Genomic DNA, 21,602 nt, shown 5'->3' on the forward strand with positions numbered 1-21,602 from the left:
CCACCTGTTCAGATTGCATTCACTCTCTGGATGAAAAAATCCCTCAGATCCCCTTTGACCCCCCCAGTTTCTCACTATCCGTGCCCTACATAATTGTATATACCTCTATCAGCTACCTTCTCAGTCTCTTCACTCTGAGGGAAACAAACCCAGCCTATCCAGTCTCTCCTCAGAACAGAAAAGCTCCATTCCAGGCAACGTCCTTGTAGATCTTCTCTGCATCCTTCCTATCGTGTGGCAACTAGAATGGGATGGCAATAAAGCAGAATTTGTGCTGAAAGCAGTGACCAGAATATGTCAGCTCATTTGATACTGCCCATTGGACATGCATCCTAACAATTTAAAGAACTGGGGGAGGTGATGGTAGAGCTCGGAGTCAGCAACATACACTGCAGAAATCAATGTTGCTTCACATGATATGCTGATGGGCAGAATGTGGATGAGAAATAAGAAGGAAGCTATGGACAAATACTTGAGGTAGGAGCAGGAAAGCTAGCCATTGCAAATGATTTCCTGGTTACAACTAAACAGAGTAGAAATGGGACTAGGTGGTTGTGGACCCTTTCCATATGGATGACATTTGGATTAACATAGCTTGGATTGAATTTAGTGAGATTTTATCACTTATCAGCCAAGAGCCTGAATGTTGGTGTTTATTCTGAGAGAATAGAGTGTTTCTTTTATTAAAAAAAACTATTTTTGTTTAGATACGGAGAGACTATGGGCACAAGTGCCAGTACCAACCAGCAAGCTGCGTCATCAGTCCAAGCACAATCTGATAGGGATGTCAAACCATCTGGAGCTGATAGCGATGTCAAGCTATCTGGAGCTGACAATCAGTCGGAGGTTATCAACACTCCGGCAGGCTTGGCTAAATCCTTTGTCAGCAACAAAGTGGCACGTGTTGTGATAACGTGAGTAACAGCATCAGGGGAATGACCCTGCAGAGGCAATTCTTTAATGCCCAAATATTATGCTTTAAAAATGAAACAAGTCATGGTACTGAACACGTATTACACAATGAAATGTCTATGTGAAGAGAGTCATTTTTATTTTGAATATAAGTAATTTCAAAGGTAATCAGTACTTTAGATCAGTACAGAATCAAGTAAATCATTTCATTGTGAAAATGTTCTTCATTAATGAAGTGGAGTTTGCATGTTCTCCCTGTGACTGAGTGGAATTCCTCCGGCTACTCTGGTTTCCTCCCATTCAAAGGGTTCGTAGGTTACATTACCTCTGTCAATTGCCACGAGTGTGTAGGTGTGTGGTACAATTTGGGGGGGGGGAGGTTTAATCAGAATGCGGGGACAATAAAGAATGGAATTAATATAGGAGTAGTGTAAATGGGTGGCTGATGGCCGACACAGATTCGTTGGGTCAAAGGGCCTGTTTCCATGCTGTATCTCTTTACAGTTCTGTGACTTCATGACTTCATATTCATGCCTGAAAAGATTTATTGCTCATTTGGAAATTTTCAATTGATCACAGATTTTAGGAAGGGAAATTTCCAGATTTCTACCACTGTTTGTCTTAAGATCTGTTTCCAAGCTTTACCACTCAGCAGCTTTGCCTGAATTTTATGCCCTCTTGTAATGCACAACTGCTTCAAGTAAATTGTTTCTCTTTAATTTCTATATTAGTTCCTTAAGTCATCTGAAGCAGCTCACATAGGTTACATTAATCTTTTTTACGAAGGGGCACATTAGACTATACAAAGGTCTGTTGTGGAAGCAGATGCAACAGTAGCTTTCAGAAGAGAATTGAACAAATAATTGGAAATGGAAAATAGAAGTGCTATGGGAAAGAATCTATCAGGTCAGTCTGCTCTTGGTCTGCTACCTATTATCATGTAAGCCAATATTACCTGTTTTCAATTGGGTTGTTGGCACCTCATACTAAGCCAGCTGGATGAAGAAGGTCAGTGAATACCCAGCAGATCTAAAAGCATGACCGCTCAAAGGGCAGATAAGGTCCCTGTGGATCACTGGCCATCTATGTTAGAAAAAGAGATGGGTGCCTTTGGATCACTCTACTTGAAGAATCATCAATGATGTAAATAAAAACAACATCTGCTGGAAACACCCAATAGGTCAAGCAGTATCTATGGAAAGAGGAACAGAGTTAATGGTTCAGATCAAAGACCCTTCATCAGAGTTGGGGGAAAGAGAAAACAAGATAGTTTTAAGTTGCAGAGAGGATGTGGGAGGGAAACAATGGAGTGGGTCAGGGATTGCAGTAGTTTTAAACCATTGATGAATCTATCTGGTTGACAGATTAGTGAGGAATGTAGAGGGAAAACGAACAAGGAGACATATACACACAAATTGCTGGAGGTCAGGCAGCATCTATGGAGGGAATTAAACAGTCAACATTTTGGTTGAGACCCTTCATCAGGACTGAGAGACATATAAAAGAGAAACAAAGGACTACAGATGCTGGAATCTAGATGAAAAACACTATGATGCTGGAGGAACACAGCAGGCCAGGCAGCATCCGTGGAGAAAAGCTATGAAATGCAAGTTGGAGCTCTGGATAATGCTGAGCAGAACAGACGGTGTTAGTGGAGAGAATTAATATTATGGATGGATAACTGACGAGCACTGACTATTCTTGATACAAATGAAGAAAGCAAGGCATTTGAAATTGTTGAATTAGATGATGTTATACAATCCTATGATTCTGGTACTCCGTTAGAGGTTTGGAGTTTGGAATCTGAACAGTGAGACTCCTGGAATATGGGATGTGATGCAAAATTAGTTGCTGAGCTGAACAACTATTATAATCTAATTCTGGCTATCAGTTGGAGAAATTTTTTGCCCGCAAAATATTTAAGTGTTTATTGCCTTGTTCCCCCATCTGTACAAGAAGGAATAAAGATCTCAGCAGGCCGCAATCAGTGGTAGACTGTCAAGCCAAGTTTAGTTCAAGAATTTAGATTACTGAGGCTAGTGGAATTCCACCATTTGCTGACAATGAAGACAAAAAGATCTTTGTGTAGATTATTAGCTTTATAAGAGAAATTTTCCACATTGTCATTTTTATCTCAAGAAGCAGTTTAACATGTGATGTAATAACTGCAAAGGAACCACCACAAGTTCTCCTGCAGAGAAATCCTCAGGTGAAGTGTTAAATAGATGTTGCTCGTATAATAAATACCAGAGCAAAAAAAATTTCACCAATTGTGCTTGTCATGTTTTGCTTATTTGCAAGATTAAGAATACATTTGCAAACTTAAAACTTGCAATAAATTAACTTTGATTCTAGTGAAAAACTATTTCTTTGCATCACCATTCACCATTTGGATTAGATAATAAATTCACCTTCTGAACCACCATTTTCAGGAATTAGTCCAATACACTGAGCAGAAAGGAAGTAGAAAAGCTGTTCCTTAAAATACACCTTCAAAAAGAAATGATCCTCATGAGGAATGCACATCCCATTGGAAATTTGGGAGTCCCATCTCACATGCCTATTGTATTTCATGCCTTCTATAATATGTCACTCAAACTGATTTGGATGGTCTCTTCCAGCACCTAAACAAGATTTATAGCTTTAAATAAATGTCGAAGTCGAAATTTATCCTCTGAGGCCTCAATGAAGATTTTCTGCCAACAAAGCAGTCAGATTTTGGAAAGGTGCAAAAATAACATGGTTGTTGTCGTGGAAGACTTCAACTTCTCTAATATTGATTGGCACTTCCTCAGTGCAAAAGGTTTAAGTGGGGCAGAATTTGTTAGGTATGTCCAGAAAGGATTCCTGACACAGTATGTGGACAGGCCAACTAGAGAAGAGGCCATGCTAGATCTAGTACTAGGCAATGAACCTGGTCAGGTGACAGACCTCTCCATGGGTGAGCATTTCAGAGATAGTGACCACAACTCCCTGACCTTTAGCATAGCCATGGAGAGGGACAAGAGCAGACAGTATGGGAAAGTTTTTAATTGGGGGCAGGCTAATTATGACGGTATTAGGCAGGAACTTGGGAGCGTAAACTGGGGACAGATGTTCTCAGGGAAATGCACAGAAGAAATGTGGAGGCTGTTTGGGAATGCTTGCATGGGGTTCTGGATAGGTTTGTCCCACTGAGACAGGGAAAGGATGGTAGGGTAAAGAAAAAATGATTGCAAGAGAGGTGAAGCATTTCGTCAAGAGGAAGAAGGAAGCATACTTAAGGTTTAGGAAGCAAAAATCAGGCAGAGCTCCTGAGAATTATAAGGTAGCCAGGAAGGAGCTTAAGAAGGGACTTAGGACAGTTAGAAGGGGTCACAAGAAGTCGTTGGTGAGTAGAATTAAGGAAAGCTCCAAGGCATTCTGCACCTACCTGAAGAACAGGAGGATGATTAGAGTGAGGGCAGGACCACTCAGGGATGAAGGTGGAAACACGTGCCTGGAGGTGGAGGAGGTAGGGGGGTCTTTAATGAATACTTTGCTTCACTGTTCACTGGGGAGAGGGCCTTTGATGAATGTGAGGTCAGCTAATTTGCTGGAGCATGTTGAGGTTAAGAAAGAGGTAGTGTTGGAGCTTCTGAAAAATATTAGGATGGATAAGTCCCCAGGGCTGGATGGGATATACCCCAGGTTACTGCGGGAGGTGAGGGAAGAGATTGCTGGGGAATTGATAATGATATTTGCGACCTCCCTGGCCACAAGAGTGGTCCCAGAGGATTGGAGGATGGCAAATATTGTTCCCTTGTTCAAGAAAGGTAATAGGGATAATCCTGGTAATTATAGACCGGTGAGTCTTACATCAGTGGTGGGCAAGCTATTGGAGAGGATTCTTAGGGATGGGATTTATAAACGTTTGGAGAAGCATTGTCTTATTAAGGATAGTCAGCATGGCTTTGTGAGGGGCAGGTCGTGCCTCATGAACCTCATTGAGTTTTTTGAGGAGTTGACAAAACAAATTGATGAAGGTAGAGTGGTGGATGTGGTGCATATGGACTTTAGTAAGGAAGTTGATAAGGTTCCCCATGGTAGGTTCATCCAGAAAGTCATGAGGTATGGGATCCATGGAAACTTGGCTGCATGGATTCGGAATTGGCATGCCTACAGAAGGCAGAGGGTGGTAGGAGATGGAGAGTATTCTGCCTGGAGATCAGTGACTAGAGGTGTTCCGCAGGGATTTGTTCTGGGACCCCTGCTCTTTGTGATTTTTATAAATGACTTGGATGAGGAAGTGGAAGGGTGGTTTAGTAAGTTTTTAGATGACACTGAGGTTGGAGGTGTTGTGGATAGTGTAGAAGGTTGTCATAGGTTGCAGCGGGATATAGACAAGATGTAGAGTTGGGTAGAGAAGAGGCAGATAGAGTTCAATCTGGAAAAGTGTGAAGTGATACACTTTGGAAGGATGAACTTGAAAGCAGAGTACAAGGTTAATGGCTGGATTCCTAACAATGTGGAGGAACAGAGGGATCTTGGGATCCAAGTTCATAGATCCCACAAAGTTGCTATGCAAGTTGATAGGGTGGTTAAGAAGGCGTATGGTGTGTTGGCCTTCATTTGTCGCAGTATTGAGTTCAAGAGCTGCCAGGTAATGTTGCAGCTCTATAGAACTCTGGTTAGACCACACAGAGTATTGTGTTCAGTTCTGGTCACATCATTAAAAGAAGGATGTGGAAGTTTAGAGAGGGTGCAGAGGAGATTTACTAGGATGCTACCTGGATTAGAGATCACGTCTTATGAGGTAAGGTTGAGCGAGCTCGGGCTTTTCTGTTTGGAGAGATGCAGGATGAGAGGCGACTTGATAGAGGTGTATAAGATTATGAGGAGCATAGATAGAGTGGACAGCCCTTTTCCCCAGGGCGGCAATGGCCGATACCAGAGAACACCAGTTTAAGGTTGGAGGAGGAAAGTTTAGGAGAGATGTCAGAGGTAGGTTTCTTACACAGAGAGTGGTGGGCGCCTGGAACACACTGCCGGGGTTGGTGGTAGAAGCTGATACAATAGAGATATTTAAAAGACTCCTAGATAGGCACATGGATGTAAGAAAAATGTAGGGTTATGGGCTGTGTAGGAGGTAAGGGTTAGATTGATCAGGGAGTAGGTGTTTATATAGGTCAGCAGAACATCATGGGCTAAAGGGCCCACACTGTGCTGTTCTATGTTCTATGTTCTAAAGTATTCTGCTGGGATCAGTGGAACTCCTGATGTCCACCCCTACAGCACATCAATGGGAGAAGTACAATCCCATACAAATATATAATTGCTTTTGCAATACAGAAGCACAACTTTGATGCCATTACTGTGGAATCAGTGTTATGTGACTGAATGCACAGATGTTTCTTGGAATACAATTGCACTTACAGCTGATGATCTCAATAACATAAGAGAAGACAACAAATGAAGTAAGATCCTATTGATTGCTTTTGTGTCTCCAGAGTACAGCCATTGGTCTAATAAAGCAATGATTACTTAAAAGTGGCCTTGCATCTCATGGAACTTTCATTTGATTTAAAAATAATATGCAAGTATTCAGCAGAACAGTAAGTGTCTGAGGTGGGAGAAAGTTAATTTTACCAGCTCTGCTTTAGTTAGCTCTCTAAGTGAGGTATCTTCACACGGAAGGTTTCCCTCTTGCCTACAGAAATGTCTGTGAAGATTGCCCGCAGATCAGAAATTGTTACATGATTAAAAAGAACTACTTCTATAGAAGAGAACATTACTATGTATCTCAGAGAAAGGTTACAGTAAAAGCTTGTGAAAAATCTGCATTTTCACATAACACAACTATATTATTTCCTACACAGTTTAACATTTCAAGGAGTAACATCTCCAGCTGCATTGATTCAAATCATAATAATCCATCTTTGGGAACTATACTGAAGTTTAACATGAAGATATTTTTGAAAGCTTTTGTTTGTTAGGATGTTTGTGGCATTTGTCTCTTCACTTTCTCAATGGCAATTCAACAAAGTTGATTTTGACTCTTAATATTCAGTGAAAATTTTCCAGACTTTGTCATAACTTCAGTAACACAATTGACTTTGACAAGATTTTCTTAAGTCTTTGATTTTTAGCAAGGGTTCCCACCTGTGCCACTGATTCTGAGAAGCACAGGTGAAATACAGCAGTGAGATGGAATGGAGTCTGAGTTGCTAGAGTCATCGAGTTACACAGCATGGAAATAGTCCCTGCGGCCCAATTCATCCACGTCAATCTAGTTGCATAGTTGAGCTAGTCCCATTTGCCTGTATTTGGCCGATATCCCTTTAAACCTTTCCTATCCATGTACCTGCCTAAATTACTTTTAAACATCATAATTGTACCTCCTCTACCTCTTCCTGTGGCAGCTCATTGCAGGTAGCGACCAGTGTGGAAAACTTGCCCTTCAGGTCCCATTTAAGTCTTTCCCCTTTCACCTTAATCTATGCCCCTCGTGATTTTATATACCTCTATAAGGTTACCCCTCAGCCTTCTACACTCCTGGGGAAAAAAGCCTCAGCCTATCCAGCCTCTCTTTATAACACAAGCTCTCCATTTCCGGTAACATCCCCTGTGGATCTTTTCTGCACCCTTTCCAGCTTATGTACCAATATAGTTTGGCCCAGAGACAGAACCTAGGATTTCAGTCCACATCATATGTTCTGCCTATGGATTTGTGGCCAGGAAGGTATTTACAACCACATTAGAATATAGGGGAATGGAATGTAAGCCTCAGTATGAAGGAAATTAATAGATCATGTTAATGGTCTGGTATATTAAAACAACGTGGGATTAATTAGACAATAAATCAATATAATATGGATAAATTAGCAATATGGTAGGTATTTAATGTGTGAATTAAATGATTATAGCATGGGGTATAGTAACATCATGGTGTAAATGAAAACAGCACAGTATAAATAAGCACAGTACAGTGTTAATCCACAGAACTTGAAGAAAAATAGAGAGTCATTAACTTAGCATGGTTTTAATTAAATTAAAGAAAGAAAATTTACGACTCTATTTTATCCAAATGGACACCTGTTACAAATGACTGGAGCGCAGTGGGGGTGTGGGTGTTGAAAATTAGAAAAGACTGCAGGTGCTGGAAATCTGAAATAAAAACAGAAAATAGTGAAAGCACTTAGCAAGTCAGACAGCATTTGTGAAAAGAGAAACAGAGTTAACATTTCAGGGCTGAGATCCTTTTTCAAACCGGGAAAGAAAGAAACAAGTTAGTTTTCAGTGGCAGAGAAGGTGGGAGAGGGTTGGGTAGAACAAAGGGAATATCTCTGATGGGCTGAGACCAAATGGGTTAATGTGGCAGTTAGAAGCACATTTATAACCTCAAGGCAGCTCATAGTCAATATACGTAGGATTAATGGTATAGTTTAATACAGTTGCTGTGGACTAATACAATTGAACATTTGCTATGCTTTCACAGGTTCACAGAGTAATGGCAAGATTAACATTTTAAATTTTTTTTTAAAATTTGAATTTTATTTACAGCATGGTAACAGGCCCTTCCGGCCCAACGAGTCCACGCCACCCATTTTAAATTAACCTACCCATAAGTCTTTGCAATGTGGGAGGAAACCGGAGCACCCTGAGGAAACCCACGCAGACACGGGAGAACGTACAAACTCCTTACAGACAGCGACAGGAATCGAACCATGATCGCTGGCGCTGTAATAACGTTGCACTAACTGCTACGTTACCGTGCTGCCCATTTATATGCAGGATTAATATACGATTAGTCAGCTCAACACACAAGACCAAGTTTAATAGTTAGACTGACATATGAAACTAGATTAACAAATACTGGATTACTTTTTTATTTGTAGAGTCCAGCATAAATCCTCTGATTTCTGATCATGTCTACACTTTGAATTCAATTGGACTGATGCTATTTCATAAAAAAAATCACTGATTTTACTTTGGATTTCTTTGTTTGTGGAATTTTAGCAAGTGACTGTCTGGAATAATGACAATAGCTGCAATTCATTGGTCCTGAACATTTCAAAAGTTTCATGGATACGAGTATGTGTTGGCTTTAATATCCACTCGAAGACCAGGCAGAACCTTGTTTATGAAGATGGTAATCTGACAATTCAGTCTTACTTCACACTTGTCTTGGAGTATCAGACTATTTTTCTGCCCAAATCAATGAAGAACCATAGAACCATACAGCACAAAACAGGCCCTTTGGCCCACCATGTTGTGCCGTCCATCAAACCACCCTCACACTACCTAACCCCTTCCTCCTGCATATCCCCCCATCCCACACTCCTCCATATGCCTATCCAACAAACTCTTGAACCTGTCCAATGTATCTGCCTCCACCACCACCCCAGGCAGTCCATTCCATGCACCAACCACTCTCTGGGTGAAAAACCTCCCCTTGACATCTCCCCTGAACCTCCCCCCCATAACCTTTAAAGCCATGCCCTCTTGTCTTGAGCATTGGTGCCCTGGAAAGGAGGCGCTGACTGTCTACTCTATCTATCCCTCTCAATATTTTATATACCTCTATCATGTCTCCTCTCATCCTCCTCCTTTCCAGTGAATAAAGCCCTAGCACCTTAAGCCTCTCCTCATATTCCATACCCTCTAATCCAGGCAGCATCCTGGTAAATCTCCACTGCACCCTCTCCAACGCCTCCACATCCTTCCTATAATGCGGCAACCAGAACTGAACACAGTACTCTAAGTGTGGTCTAACTAGAGTTTTGTAAAGCTGCATCATCACTTCGTGGCTCTTAAAAATCAATCCCATGACTTATGAAAGCTAACATCCCATAGGCCTTCTTAACTGCTCTATCCACCTGTGAGGCAACTTTCAGTGAACTGTGAATATGAACCCCCAGATCCCTCTGCTCCTCCACACTGCCAAGTACCTTGCCATTTACCCTGTACTCTGCCCTGGAGTTTGTCCTTCCAAAATGTACCACCTCACACTTCTCTGGATTGAACTCCATCTGCCACTTGTCAGCCCAGCTCTGCATCCTATCAATATCCCTCTGTAAGCTGCGACAGCCCTCCACACTATCCACAACACCGCCGATCTTAGTGTTGTCTGCAAACTTACTAACCCAGCCTTCCACCCCCTCATCTAAGTCATCTATAAATATCACAAAAAGTAGAGGTCCCAGAAATGATCCCTGCGGGATACCACTAGTCACTGCCCTCCAATCCGAGGGCACTCCTTCCACCACAACCCTCTGCTTTCTACATGCAAACCAATTCCTAATCTACACAGCCAAGCTCCCTGGATCCCTTGGCCTCTGACCTTCTGAAGAAGCCTACCATGAGGAACCCTATCAAATGCCTTACTAAAATCCATATAGACCACATCCACCGCTCTACCCTCATCAATCTTCCTCATCACCTCCTCAAAGAACTCTATCAGGCTTGTGAGGCAAGATCTTCCCTTCACAAAGCCATGCTGGCTGTCCCTAATCAGTCCATGATTCTCTAGGTGTTCATAGATCCTATCCCTTAGAATCCTTTCTAACAGCTTACCCACCACAGACGTGAGACTCACCGGTCTATAATTCCCCGGACTATCCCTATTGCCTTTTTTGAACAAGGGGACAACATTCACCACCCTCCAATCCTCCGGCACCATCTCTGTGGACAACGAGGACTCAAAGATCCTTACCAGCGGTTCAACAATCTCCTCCCTCGCCTCTCGAAGCAGCCTGGGGAAAATCCCATCAGGCCCCGGAGATATATCTGTCTTGATATTATTTAACAACTTCAACACATCCTCTCTTGATATCTACAACCTTGCGAACATTACCCCTACCAGCACTCCCTTCCGCGTCATCAAGACCCCTCTCCTTGGTGAATACCGAAGAGAAGTACTCATTGAGAACTTCTCCCACTAAGCAAATTCTCCCACCTTTGTCTTAAATCGGATCTACCTTTACCCTAGCCATCCTCCTACCCTTCACGTACTTGAAAAAGGCCTTGGGATTTTCCTTAACCTTACTAGCCAACGCCTTTTCATGTCCCCCTCTAGCCCTCCTCAGCCCTTTCTTAAGTTCCTTCCTCACTACCCTATATTCCTCACGGGCCCTGTCTGAATCTTGCTGCTTATACCTTATGTATGCTACCTTCTTCTCCCTAACTAGTCGTTCCACCTCTCTCGTCACCCACGGTTCCTTCACCCTGCCATTCCTTCTCTGCCTCACCGGGACATATTTATCTCTAACATCCTGCATAAGATCCCTGAACATTGACCACATCTCCATGGTACATTTCCCTTCAAAAAGGACATCCCAATTTACACTCCCAAGTTCTCTCCTTATAGCCTCATAGTTCGCCCTTCCCCAATTAACAATCCTCTTGTCCTCTCTGCACCTGTCCCTGTCCATGACAATTTTAAAGGTTATGGAGCAACGGTCATTGTCCCCCAAATGCTCACCCACCAATAGATCCTTCACCTGTCCCGGTTCATTTCCTAAAACTAGATCTAACATGGCATTCCCTCTAGTCGGCCTGTTGACATACTGCGTCAGGAATCCCTCCTGGACACATTTAACAAATTCCGTCCCATCTAAACCTTTGGCACGAAGCAGGTTCCAGTCTATATTTGGGAAGTTGAAGTCTCCCATTATAACAGCCCTGTTATTTTTGCTTCTCTCCAAACACTGCCTGCCAATCTGCTCCTCTATATCTCTACTGCTACCGTGGGGCCTATAGAATACTCCTAGTAGAGTAACTGCTCCTTTCTTGTTCCTTAATTCCACCCATACGGACTCTAGAGATGATCCTTCTACAACATTCATCCTTTCCACAGCCGTAACAGTGTCCCTGACTAGTATTGCCACCCCTCTTCCTCTTCTCCCCCCTTCCCTATCCCTCTTAAAACACCGAAAACCAGGAATATTCAATATCCACTCCTCTCCTGACGTCAGCCATGTCTCAGTAATAGCCACAATATCATAGTCCCCCATACTTATTCAAGTCCTCAGTTCATCTCCCTTATTCCTGATGCTTATTGCATTTAAGTAAACACACTTCAGTCCATCTACCTTACTACTTTTATAGCCTGTATTCTGCCCCTCCTTCCCCAAAGCCTCTCTACCTGTTTGATCTAACTTTTCCCCATCTCCTTCTTCCTATGACATACTCCTCTGGTTCCCTTCCCCCTCACAAACTAATTTAAACCCTCCCGAACCACCCTAGCAAACCTAGCCGCAAGGATATTGGCCCCCTTCTGGTTCGGGTGTAACCTGTCCTCTCTGTACAGGTCCCACCCTCCCGAGAAGAGATCCCAATGATCCAGAAGTCTAAAACCCACACTCCTGCACCAACTTCTCAGCCACGCATTTATCTGCCACCTCCTCCTGTTTCTGCCTTCACTATCGCGTGGCACCGGCAGCAATCCCAAGATTGCTACCCTTGAGGTCCTGTTCCTCAGTCTTCTGCCTAGCTCCCTGAACTCGCTCTTCAGGACCTCATCCCCCTTCCTACCTATGTCGTTGGTGCCAACATGGACCACAACTTCTCGCTGTTCTCCTTCCTGCTCAAGAATCCTCTGGACCCGATCAGTGACATCCTAGACCCTGGCACCTGGGAGGCAACATACCATCTGGGATTCATGCTCACTGCCACAGAACCTCCTGTTTCCCTGACTATCAAGTCCCCTATCACTACCACATGTCTCTTTCCCACCCTTCCCTTCTGAGCAGCTGTACCAGTCCCAGTGCCAGAGACCTGGTTACTGCAGCTAGGCCCCTGCAGGTCATCCCACTCAACAGCATCCAAGGCGGAAAACCTGTTACTGAGGGGAACAGCCTCTGGGGTTCCCTGCTCTGTCTGCCTGCCTGACTTCTTCTTCCTCTTCCTTCCCCTGACAGTTACCATTCTATCTGCATCCTGAACCTCAGATGTACCTGCTCTAAGGGGGGTGACTGTCACCTGATGGACCGTGTCTACATAACTCTCTCCCTCCCTTATGCTGCGCAGTGTTTGTAGCTGCGACTCCAGCTCATCAACTCTGAGCCGAAGTTCGTCCAGCCTCAAGCACTTACTGCAGATGTGGCCATCATGGACCGCAGCAAGGTCCACGAGTTCCCACATGAAACTGCTGCAGCATATGACCATGTCCTCCATCTGACTACCTTTTCTCCCCCTAGTTAATCCCACCTACAAATCTATAATAGACAACAGGTAAACCTTACCTTTACCTACTTACCAGGTACTTACCCTCCTTGCCCCTTCAGGCCGAAGCCCCTTGAGCCAAAGCCCAAATATTCTGCTGCCTCTCACTCCACTGCCTGCTCCACGCTGCCCGCTGTATAGGCTGTTTGCTTTTTTAAGCTGCCCGCGCCACACCTGTGCAGTCCAGCCCCCACTCGACTAGTTAGAAAAAACTTTTAAAACACTTACAAAAGCAAGTTATAAAAATCTAACCCTTACACTTAAAACCCTAACAAAAACTAACCCTTACACTTAAAACCCTAATAAAAGGGATAAACAGAAAAAACTTAGCTGCTCTGAAGTCCTCCGAACCCAGAAGTGCAACTTGAACCCAGAACAATTGATTCAGATACAAGATTGTTACCATTTAGTGCCTGGTAATTGGTTTATTAATTGGTAATTGATTTATTATTGTCCCATGTACCGAGATACAATGAAAAGCTTTATTTGGCAGTCATCCAGACATATGATTCCAGACATAAGCACATTGAGATGGTACAAAAGGAAAAACAGTAACAGAATGCAGAATATAATGTTACAGCTACAGAGAAAATGAAGTGCAGTTAGGGTACAAGGGCCATGACAAGGTAGATTGAGAGATCCAGAGTTCTTTATCATGCAAGAGGTCCCTTCAAGAGTCTCATAACAGTGGGATAGAAGCTGTCCTTGAGCCTGGTGGTGTGCATTCTCAAACTTTTGTATCTTCTGTCTGATGGAAGGGGGGGAGGGGAGAGAATGACTGGGGTGGGAGGGCTCTTTGATTATGTTGGCTGTTTTTCCAAGGCAGCAGGAGGTGTTGACACAGTCAATGGAAGGGAGGTTGGTTTTCATGATAGACTGGGCTGTGTTCACAACTTTCTGCAATTTCTTGGGGTCTTGGGCTGAGCAATTGCCATACCAAGCTGCGATACATCTGGATTCTATGTATCTCTATGATTTCTATGATGTATCTCTAAAAATTGGTAAAGGTCATTGTAGCCATGCAGGATTTCCTTAGTCTTCTGAGAAAATGGAGGTGCTGGTGTGTTCTCTTGGCCAGAGTGTCTACATTATTGGACCAGGACAAGATACTGGTGATGTTTGCACCTAGGAACTTGAAGCTCTCAACTGTCTCCACCTCAGCACCATTGATGCATACAGAGGCGTGTACTTCACTGTGCTTCCTGAAGTCAATGACCAGCTCTTTTGTGTTGCTGACATTGAGGGATGGGGTGTTATCTTGATACTATGTCACTTGACTCTCTGTCTCACTCCTCTACTCTGTCTCATCATTGTTTGAGATCTAGTCCATTACGGTGGTGTCATCTGTAAACTTTTAAATGGAGCTGGAGCAGAATCTAGCCACACAGTCGTAGTAAAGTAGGGGGCTGAGGACAAGCCTTGTGGGGCATCAGTGTTGAGGATAATTGTGGCGGAGATTGTTGCTGCCTATCCTTATTGATTGCAGTCAGTTGGTCAGGAAGTCAAGGATGCAGTTGCAGAAAGGGGTGCTGAATCCTAGGTTTAGGAGTTGGAGATGAGTTTGTTTGGAACTATAATCAATAAATAGGAGTCTTATGTGGGTGGCTTTGTTATCCAGATGTTCCAAAGATGTCCCACTGTTCAACTTATTAACTTTATGCACAGGGCCTTTAGCAACACTTGGAAGAGATTGTCAATCAATCCTATAACATTTTTCTTGCTGAGCCTAATTCCTGCTGTTGAATCCTCATGTTTTCTGCTTGATCCTAAGGCACAATTTGAAGGAAGAATTTCAAGTTCACGATGACTTTCATAAGGCCCACTATGTCATTGGCTGCATGAATGACAGTTTACCTGAACATTACCTTGTGCAGGTAAGTCACTTCCTTTTCTGAAGCTTGTTTGAACATAAAGTCTAGCTATTAAATATACATCATCTAAAAAGTGCATTTGAGAAAAGATACCATTGTGTTTGGTCATCTCCATTGGGCCCAACCACTAAATTCCCAGTAATTTATTGTCTTTTGATCAAGTGGCTCTAAAAAAGAATTAAGGACAATCATTTCCATAAACAGAGGCCTTGCAATACCTTTGCAAAATTTTAAACAAAAGGTGTGTGCAGCTGAAAACCAGCTTCTCGACAATGTGGTGCCCATTTCTGGGTGTGTCAGTGCCCATCAGGAAACTTGACAGGGTTTTCATATACCTTAGCACCTAATTTTTCCAGGCTAAAAAAATCACCCAAATGAGTGAGTGGGAGGCACAATGTACAGATGGTACAGTGGCACAGCCGATAGAGCTGCTGCCTCAGATTGGGTACCATCTCTGTGAAGTTTGCGTGTCTTCCCTGTGACTGCATGGGTTTCCTCTGGGTGCTCTAGTTTCCTTCCTCATCCCAAAGACGTGGGTTGGTCGGTTACTTGGCCCCTGTAAATTGTCCCTAGTGTGTAGGTGGGTTGTAGAATCTGGGAGGAGTTGATAAGAAAGTGGGGAGAATAAAAATGGGATTAATGTAGGATTAGTTTAAATGGGTGGGTGATGGTCAGTGTGGACTTAGTGGGCTGAAGGGCCTGTTTCTGTGCTGTATTTATGACTCTATGACATTAGTGGTAATTCAACTTACAACATTTATCTACAATGTGAATTTTACCATCACTGCTCTGAAAGATTACAGTTCTTATTTATTTACAGACAAAAATGAATTGGTTTCATTTACCCCTTTTCCTTCAAAATCAAGTCATTTAAAGAGCCAGCATTTAAATTACATCCTTTGACCTCACCAAGATCTGGGACCACTTGCAATCTCAGATGCAGCCTTATAAGTGTATCTTGGCTGCCTTGGTCCTGAAGCCCCAGATCATAGTCACTCCCATCTTCCTAGTCTCACGATCATTTGAAGCTGCACATCTCACCCTTTGCTGCTCACTACAGCATTTGGGGGATCACCCACACTGCATACTTAAGGAGATAGGACTTACTTTATGTTCCCCTCATGAATAGGCAGATTGATTGCAGGCATTTACCTGCATTGCAGGCTTCTCCAAAGTGCAGGCATTCATGGACTGCATTCATGTAGTATTGCTCCATACATAGACCTCACTGACAACCTCCTGCCAGGAGTGCCTGGCAGTAGCCACTTGACTTAGCTGCATGATGCATGTGATTCTTACAGGCACTGTTTATCATCAGCCTATCCAGGTCTTTCTGACCTTTTGGACACACTCTCTCACTACCCCCACCTATTATACTGGCACGGTAGCGTAGCAGTTAGCGCGACGCTATCACAGCGCCAGTGATCGGGGTTCGATTCCTGTCACTGTCTGTAAGGAGTTTGTACATTTTCCCGTGTCTGCGTGGGTTTCCTCTGGGTGCTCCAGTTTCCTCCCACATTGCAAAGACGTACGGGTAGGTTAATTTGGGTTTAAAATGGCCGGCGCGGACTCGTTGGGCCGGAAGGGCCTGTTACCATGCTGTAAATAAAAATTTAAAATTAAATTAAAAAATTATTACACCATCATTCATCAAGTAGCAATATTTTCCTGTAGCCCTTAATGTTAGTAAAACAATATCTGGCTAATTACTTCTTGCTTATGCTGTTCCAGCCCATATATTGGAGGCGGGGTGATCCTCAGTACACCAAACAAGGTTCATTTACTCAGTAAATGATTTATTTAAAAACAAGACAAAACAAAATATAGCAAGTTCTTCCAATAAAAGCAATAAAGTCAATCCAAATGATTTAAAACAGTGTAATCACCAAGGTTGTTTGACTGGGAGATTACTCAATCATTTCCGTTCTGGCTGGCTGAAGTGTTACCAAAAGTAGCCTTCCCCAAAATGACAAATACATCATGATTAAAGAGAATAACAATATTCAGTGTGCTGGACAAAATCTGGACATTTTTCTCCACATTGTAATTAACTGACCCTCAACACATTTCTTGTTCTTAACTTCTGACATTGTGATATCCATTGGGTGTGACCTTATGCTGCAGTTCTTTTCCATCCCACATTTGATTTCAGCTATTGGGCCAGATATTTAAAGTAAACACCAGTTTGTTTTAAATTATGACAAATTAGCACTTCTGTATCAGCTCCTGAATAGACACAGTGAAGCCAACTCTGGTTTCCAGGTGGCAGAATCCTGGAGCCAGTTTTTTAAGAGTTATTTTACCTGCTGCAGGGAATCACAACATGGGATTTATGGAGGGACTACTATTACTGGTGTTCAGACTCATGCAAAAGTCCATAAATAAATCATACATTTTATCTCCCATTGAGCTAATTGAATCTAAAATTGGAAATTCATGAACTAAACCCAACGTTTCATTTTTCCTATAATTATAAAGGAGATAAAATTATAAAGGAGGGGTGGCATGGTAGCGTAACGGTTAGCACGACGCTATTACAGCGCCAGCGATCAGGGCTCGATTCCCGTTGCTGTCTGTAAGGAGTTTGTACGTTCTCCCGTGTCTACGTGGGTTTCCTCCAGGTGCTCCGGTTTCCTCCCACATTCTAAAGACATACGGGTAGGTTAATTTGGGGTTTAAAATGGGCGGTGCGGACTGGTTGGGCTGAAAGGGCCTATTACCATGCTGTAAATAAAATTTAATTTAATTTAATTAAAACATTCCTTTCATGTTAAAGACATTAATTTATTAGTGAACAGTTCCATATGTATCTACTGATACAATATTTCATTCTACATCCTTTCAGGGGAAATACTTTATGGTTAATGATCTCAGTGACAAAGTGGATGTCCTTCTTACTCTGAAAAATTATGGAGCACCAAATTTTCGACAGATTCAACTCGGCTATCCGGTATTTGGCATGGGGCAAGCAACAATGAATGGCTTCCACATGGTATTACAAAAACTAAAGGAGGAAGGAAATCAGGTGAGAAATATGTTTAGTGCTGACTAATATTCCTTTCCATTAGACAGAAAGGAACAGAATCACAAATGTTGAGGAGGTTGATGTATTGACAGCTTTTGGAAGTGCATGGCTGTTACAGGTCCACAGTGGGAGACCTTCTAGCAGATGATTAGCAGTGCTGACTGCCTCATCACATCTGTCTCATGTAGCAATAGGCCAGCCATCACTGAAGTCTGGGCATTATCCCTTTCTTCTTCAGAGATTCCATTACTCGTCTCAATACATGCATGTTATCTTGCTTTATATTTACCTGGTACATCTCTCCATTGAATCAAGGCCTGGTAAAAGCTGAAGATATTCTAAAAAGCCTTTAGAAGAGCAAAAACAATATTTACCTCAAGTTTCAGCCATTTAACTTTATGTGCTATTCTTTGAAATTTAAACAGTTGACCTTTACTAGCTGAAGTTGAACCAGCTTTTCCAGATCCTCCATAGGGCCAGGTTCTGGTAAGAGACCAAAAACTGGACCAAAAATTAGGGAAATGAAAGCATGCTGCAAAATTTTTGATAGCTTTGACCAGATGGCCAGTGAAAATTCATGAACGCAGTACGACAAAGGAAAATGGAAAATGCACTTGCGTAATTGAGCAGATAGGCTCATGTGTCTCTCTCAACCTGTCAAATATTTCACTCCTGGAATGTTTTAGAATTCCTTAAGCTCACACATTGAATTTCATTGCAGCCTTGAATTTTAGTATGTGAGTTTACCACTGGCAACCATGTCTTCAGCTATCTAGGTCCTAAGCTTTGAAATTCCAAGGCTTCTTCCTCTCCCTAACTCCTTAAAATTAGCTGCTTTGGCAAAGCTTTTAATCACTTGTCCTTATATCTCTTTGTGTAGATTGATCTAGTGACCATAATTCTATTAGTTTTACGATAGTGATGGAAAAGGATAGAACAGGTCCACGGGTTTGGGTCTTAAACTGGAGCAAGTTTGGGGGAATTAGGCAGGATCTAGTAGAGGTCGATTGGGTGAGACTTTGAATGGAAAGGAATTAATGGCAAGTAGGAGGCTTTTAAGAGTGTGATATCAAGTGTGCAGAGGCAGCATGTTCCTGTTAGGGTGAAAGGTAAACCTGGCAAGTTTAGGGAACACTGGCTGATGGGAGGTATTGAGGCTTTCTTCAAGAAAAAGGAAGCATACATTGGGTTTAGGAGGTTGGGGACAAGTGAATCTCTTGATGACTCAAAGGGATTTAGAAGAAAAAGATTAAGAATACATTTAAGAGGGAAATCAGGAGGGCAAAAAAGAGGGTATGAGGTGGATCTGGCAGGTAAGGTTAAGGAAAATCCCAAGGTTCTATAGCTATATTAAGAGTAAAAGAGGGAGAGAGTAGGTTGTTTCTCAGAATGGATACCAGTAACTAGTGGTTTGCCGCAGGGGTCAGTGATGGGATCCTTGTTATTCATTATTTATATAAATGATTTGGATTTGAATGCACAAGGCTTGATCAGCAAGTTTGCGGATGATAGAAAATTAGGAGGCATTATTGATTTGAAGAAGGTTATCGTAAATTACAGGGGGATCTTAATCAGTTAGGGAAGTGAGTTTAGGAGTGGCAAGTTGATTTCAATACAGATAAGTGTGAGGCTGATGCATTTTGGAAAGTCAAACCAGAGTAGCACTTATACTATAAATGGTAGGGCACTAAGGAGTGTAATGGAACACAGGGATCTAGGAATACAAGTACATAGTTCATTGAAAATGGCGTCACAGGTAGACAGGGTTGTGAAAAACGCATTTAGTGTGCTGGCCTTCATCAGTCAAGGCAATGAATTTTGGAGTTGGGACATTATGTTGCAGTTGAATAAGTCATTGATGAGGCTGCACTTGGAGTACTGTGTGCTGTTTTGATAACCCTACTATAGAAAAGATGTGGTTAAACTGGAAAGAGTGCAGAGAAGATTTATGAGGATGTTGCCAGGACTAGAGGACCTGAGATATAGGGAGAGGTTGGCCAGTCTAGGTCTTTATTCCTTGAAATGTCGGAGAATGGGGGGCAACCTTATAGAATTATGAGAGGCATTGATAAAGTGGATGTAACAGTCATTTCCCCAGGGTCAGGGAGTCCAAAACTAGGAGGCATAGGTTTAGGTCGAGAGGGGAAAGACTTGAAAGGAATTTGAGGTAGATGTAATAGTATCATCTAAGAAACATTTGGATTAGGTACGTGGAGGGGTGGGGCTTGGAGGCATACAAGCCAAACACAGGAAATTGGGACTAGCTGGGTGGACACAGTGGTCAGTATGGACTCATTGGGCCGAAGGGCCTGTATCCATGCTGTATTCCTCTTTGACTCTATGTCTGATAATGTTTCTGATTGTACATTGTGATGCTCTTCTACATTGATTGCGGCTTGATTGGAGAGATCGCAGAGCCTCTGACAATGATCTTTGCATTGTCGATGGAGATGGGAGAGGTTCCAGAAGGTTGGAGGGTTGCGGATATTGTTCTCTTATTCAAGAAGGGGAGTAGGGATAGCCCAGGGAATTATAGACTGGTGAGTCTCACCTCAGTGGTTGGTAAGCTAATGGAAAAGATCCTGAGAGGCAGGATTTATGAACATTTGGAAAGGTATAATATGATTAGGAATAGTCAGCATGGCTTTGTCAAGGGCAGGTCCTGCCTTATGAGCCTGATTGAATTTTTTGAGGATGTGACTAAACACATCGATGAAGGGAGAGCAGTAGATGTAGTGTATATGGATTTCAGCAAGGCATTTGATAAGGTACCCCATGCAAGGCTTATGGAGAAGGTGAGGAGACATGTGATCCAAGGGGGCATTGCAGTGTGGATCCAGAACTGGCTGGCCCACAGAAGGCAAAGAGTGGTTGTTGAAGGGTCATATTCTGAGTGGAGGTCAGTGACCAGTGATGTACCTCAGGGATCTGTACTGGGACCCTTACTCTTTGTGATTTTCATAAACAACCTGGATGAAGAAGTGGAAGGGTGGGTTAGTAAGTTTGCGGATGACACAAAGGTTGGGGGTGTTGTGGATAGTTTGGAGGGCTGTCAGAGGTTACAGAGGGACATAGATAGGATGCAAAGTTGGGCTGAGAAGTGGCAGATGCAGTTCAACCCGGATAAGTGTGAAGTGGTTCATTTTGGTAGGTCAAATATGATGGCAGAATATAGTCTTAATGGTAGGACTCTTGGCAGTGTGGAGGATCAGAGGGATCTTGGGGTCCGAGTCCATAGGACACTCAAAGCGGCTGCGCAGGTTGACTCTGTGGTTAAGAAGGCATATGGTGTATTGTCCTTCATCAATCGTGGAATTGAATTTAGGATCCGAGAGGTATTGTTGCAGCTATATAGGTCCCTGGTCAGACCCCATTTGGCGTACTGTGTTCAGTTCTGGTCACCTCACTTCAGGAAGGATGTGGAAGCCATAGAAAGGGTGCAGAGGAGATTTACTAGGATGCTGCCTGGAATGCAGAGCATGCCTTATGAAAGTAGGTTGAGGGCACTTGGCCTTTTCTCCTTGGAGCGACAGAGGATGAGGGGGGACCTGATAGAGGTATATAAAATGATGAGAGGTATTGATCGGGTAGATAGTCAGAGGCTTTTCCCC

The 21,602-nt window shown here is 42.9% G+C and overlaps 1 protein-coding gene across 1 annotated transcript in view; it reads left to right on the plus strand.

Moving 5' to 3' along the window:
- The first annotated feature begins 720 nt into the window (after positions 1-720).
- LOC127572589 (paladin-like) overlaps positions 721-21,602 on the plus strand; it is a 126,065-nt gene continuing 105,183 nt past the window's right edge. The window contains exons 1-3 of the mRNA XM_052020008.1: positions 721-914; positions 14,825-14,969; positions 17,812-17,991. Coding sequence (XP_051875968.1) covers positions 721-914; positions 14,825-14,969; positions 17,812-17,991 — 519 coding nt within the window. The remainder of the gene's footprint in view (positions 915-14,824; positions 14,970-17,811; positions 17,992-21,602) is intronic.

This window comes from Pristis pectinata, chromosome 7 (genome assembly GCF_009764475.1).
Source record: "Pristis pectinata isolate sPriPec2 chromosome 7, sPriPec2.1.pri, whole genome shotgun sequence".
NCBI lineage: Eukaryota > Metazoa > Chordata > Chondrichthyes > Rhinopristiformes > Pristidae > Pristis > Pristis pectinata.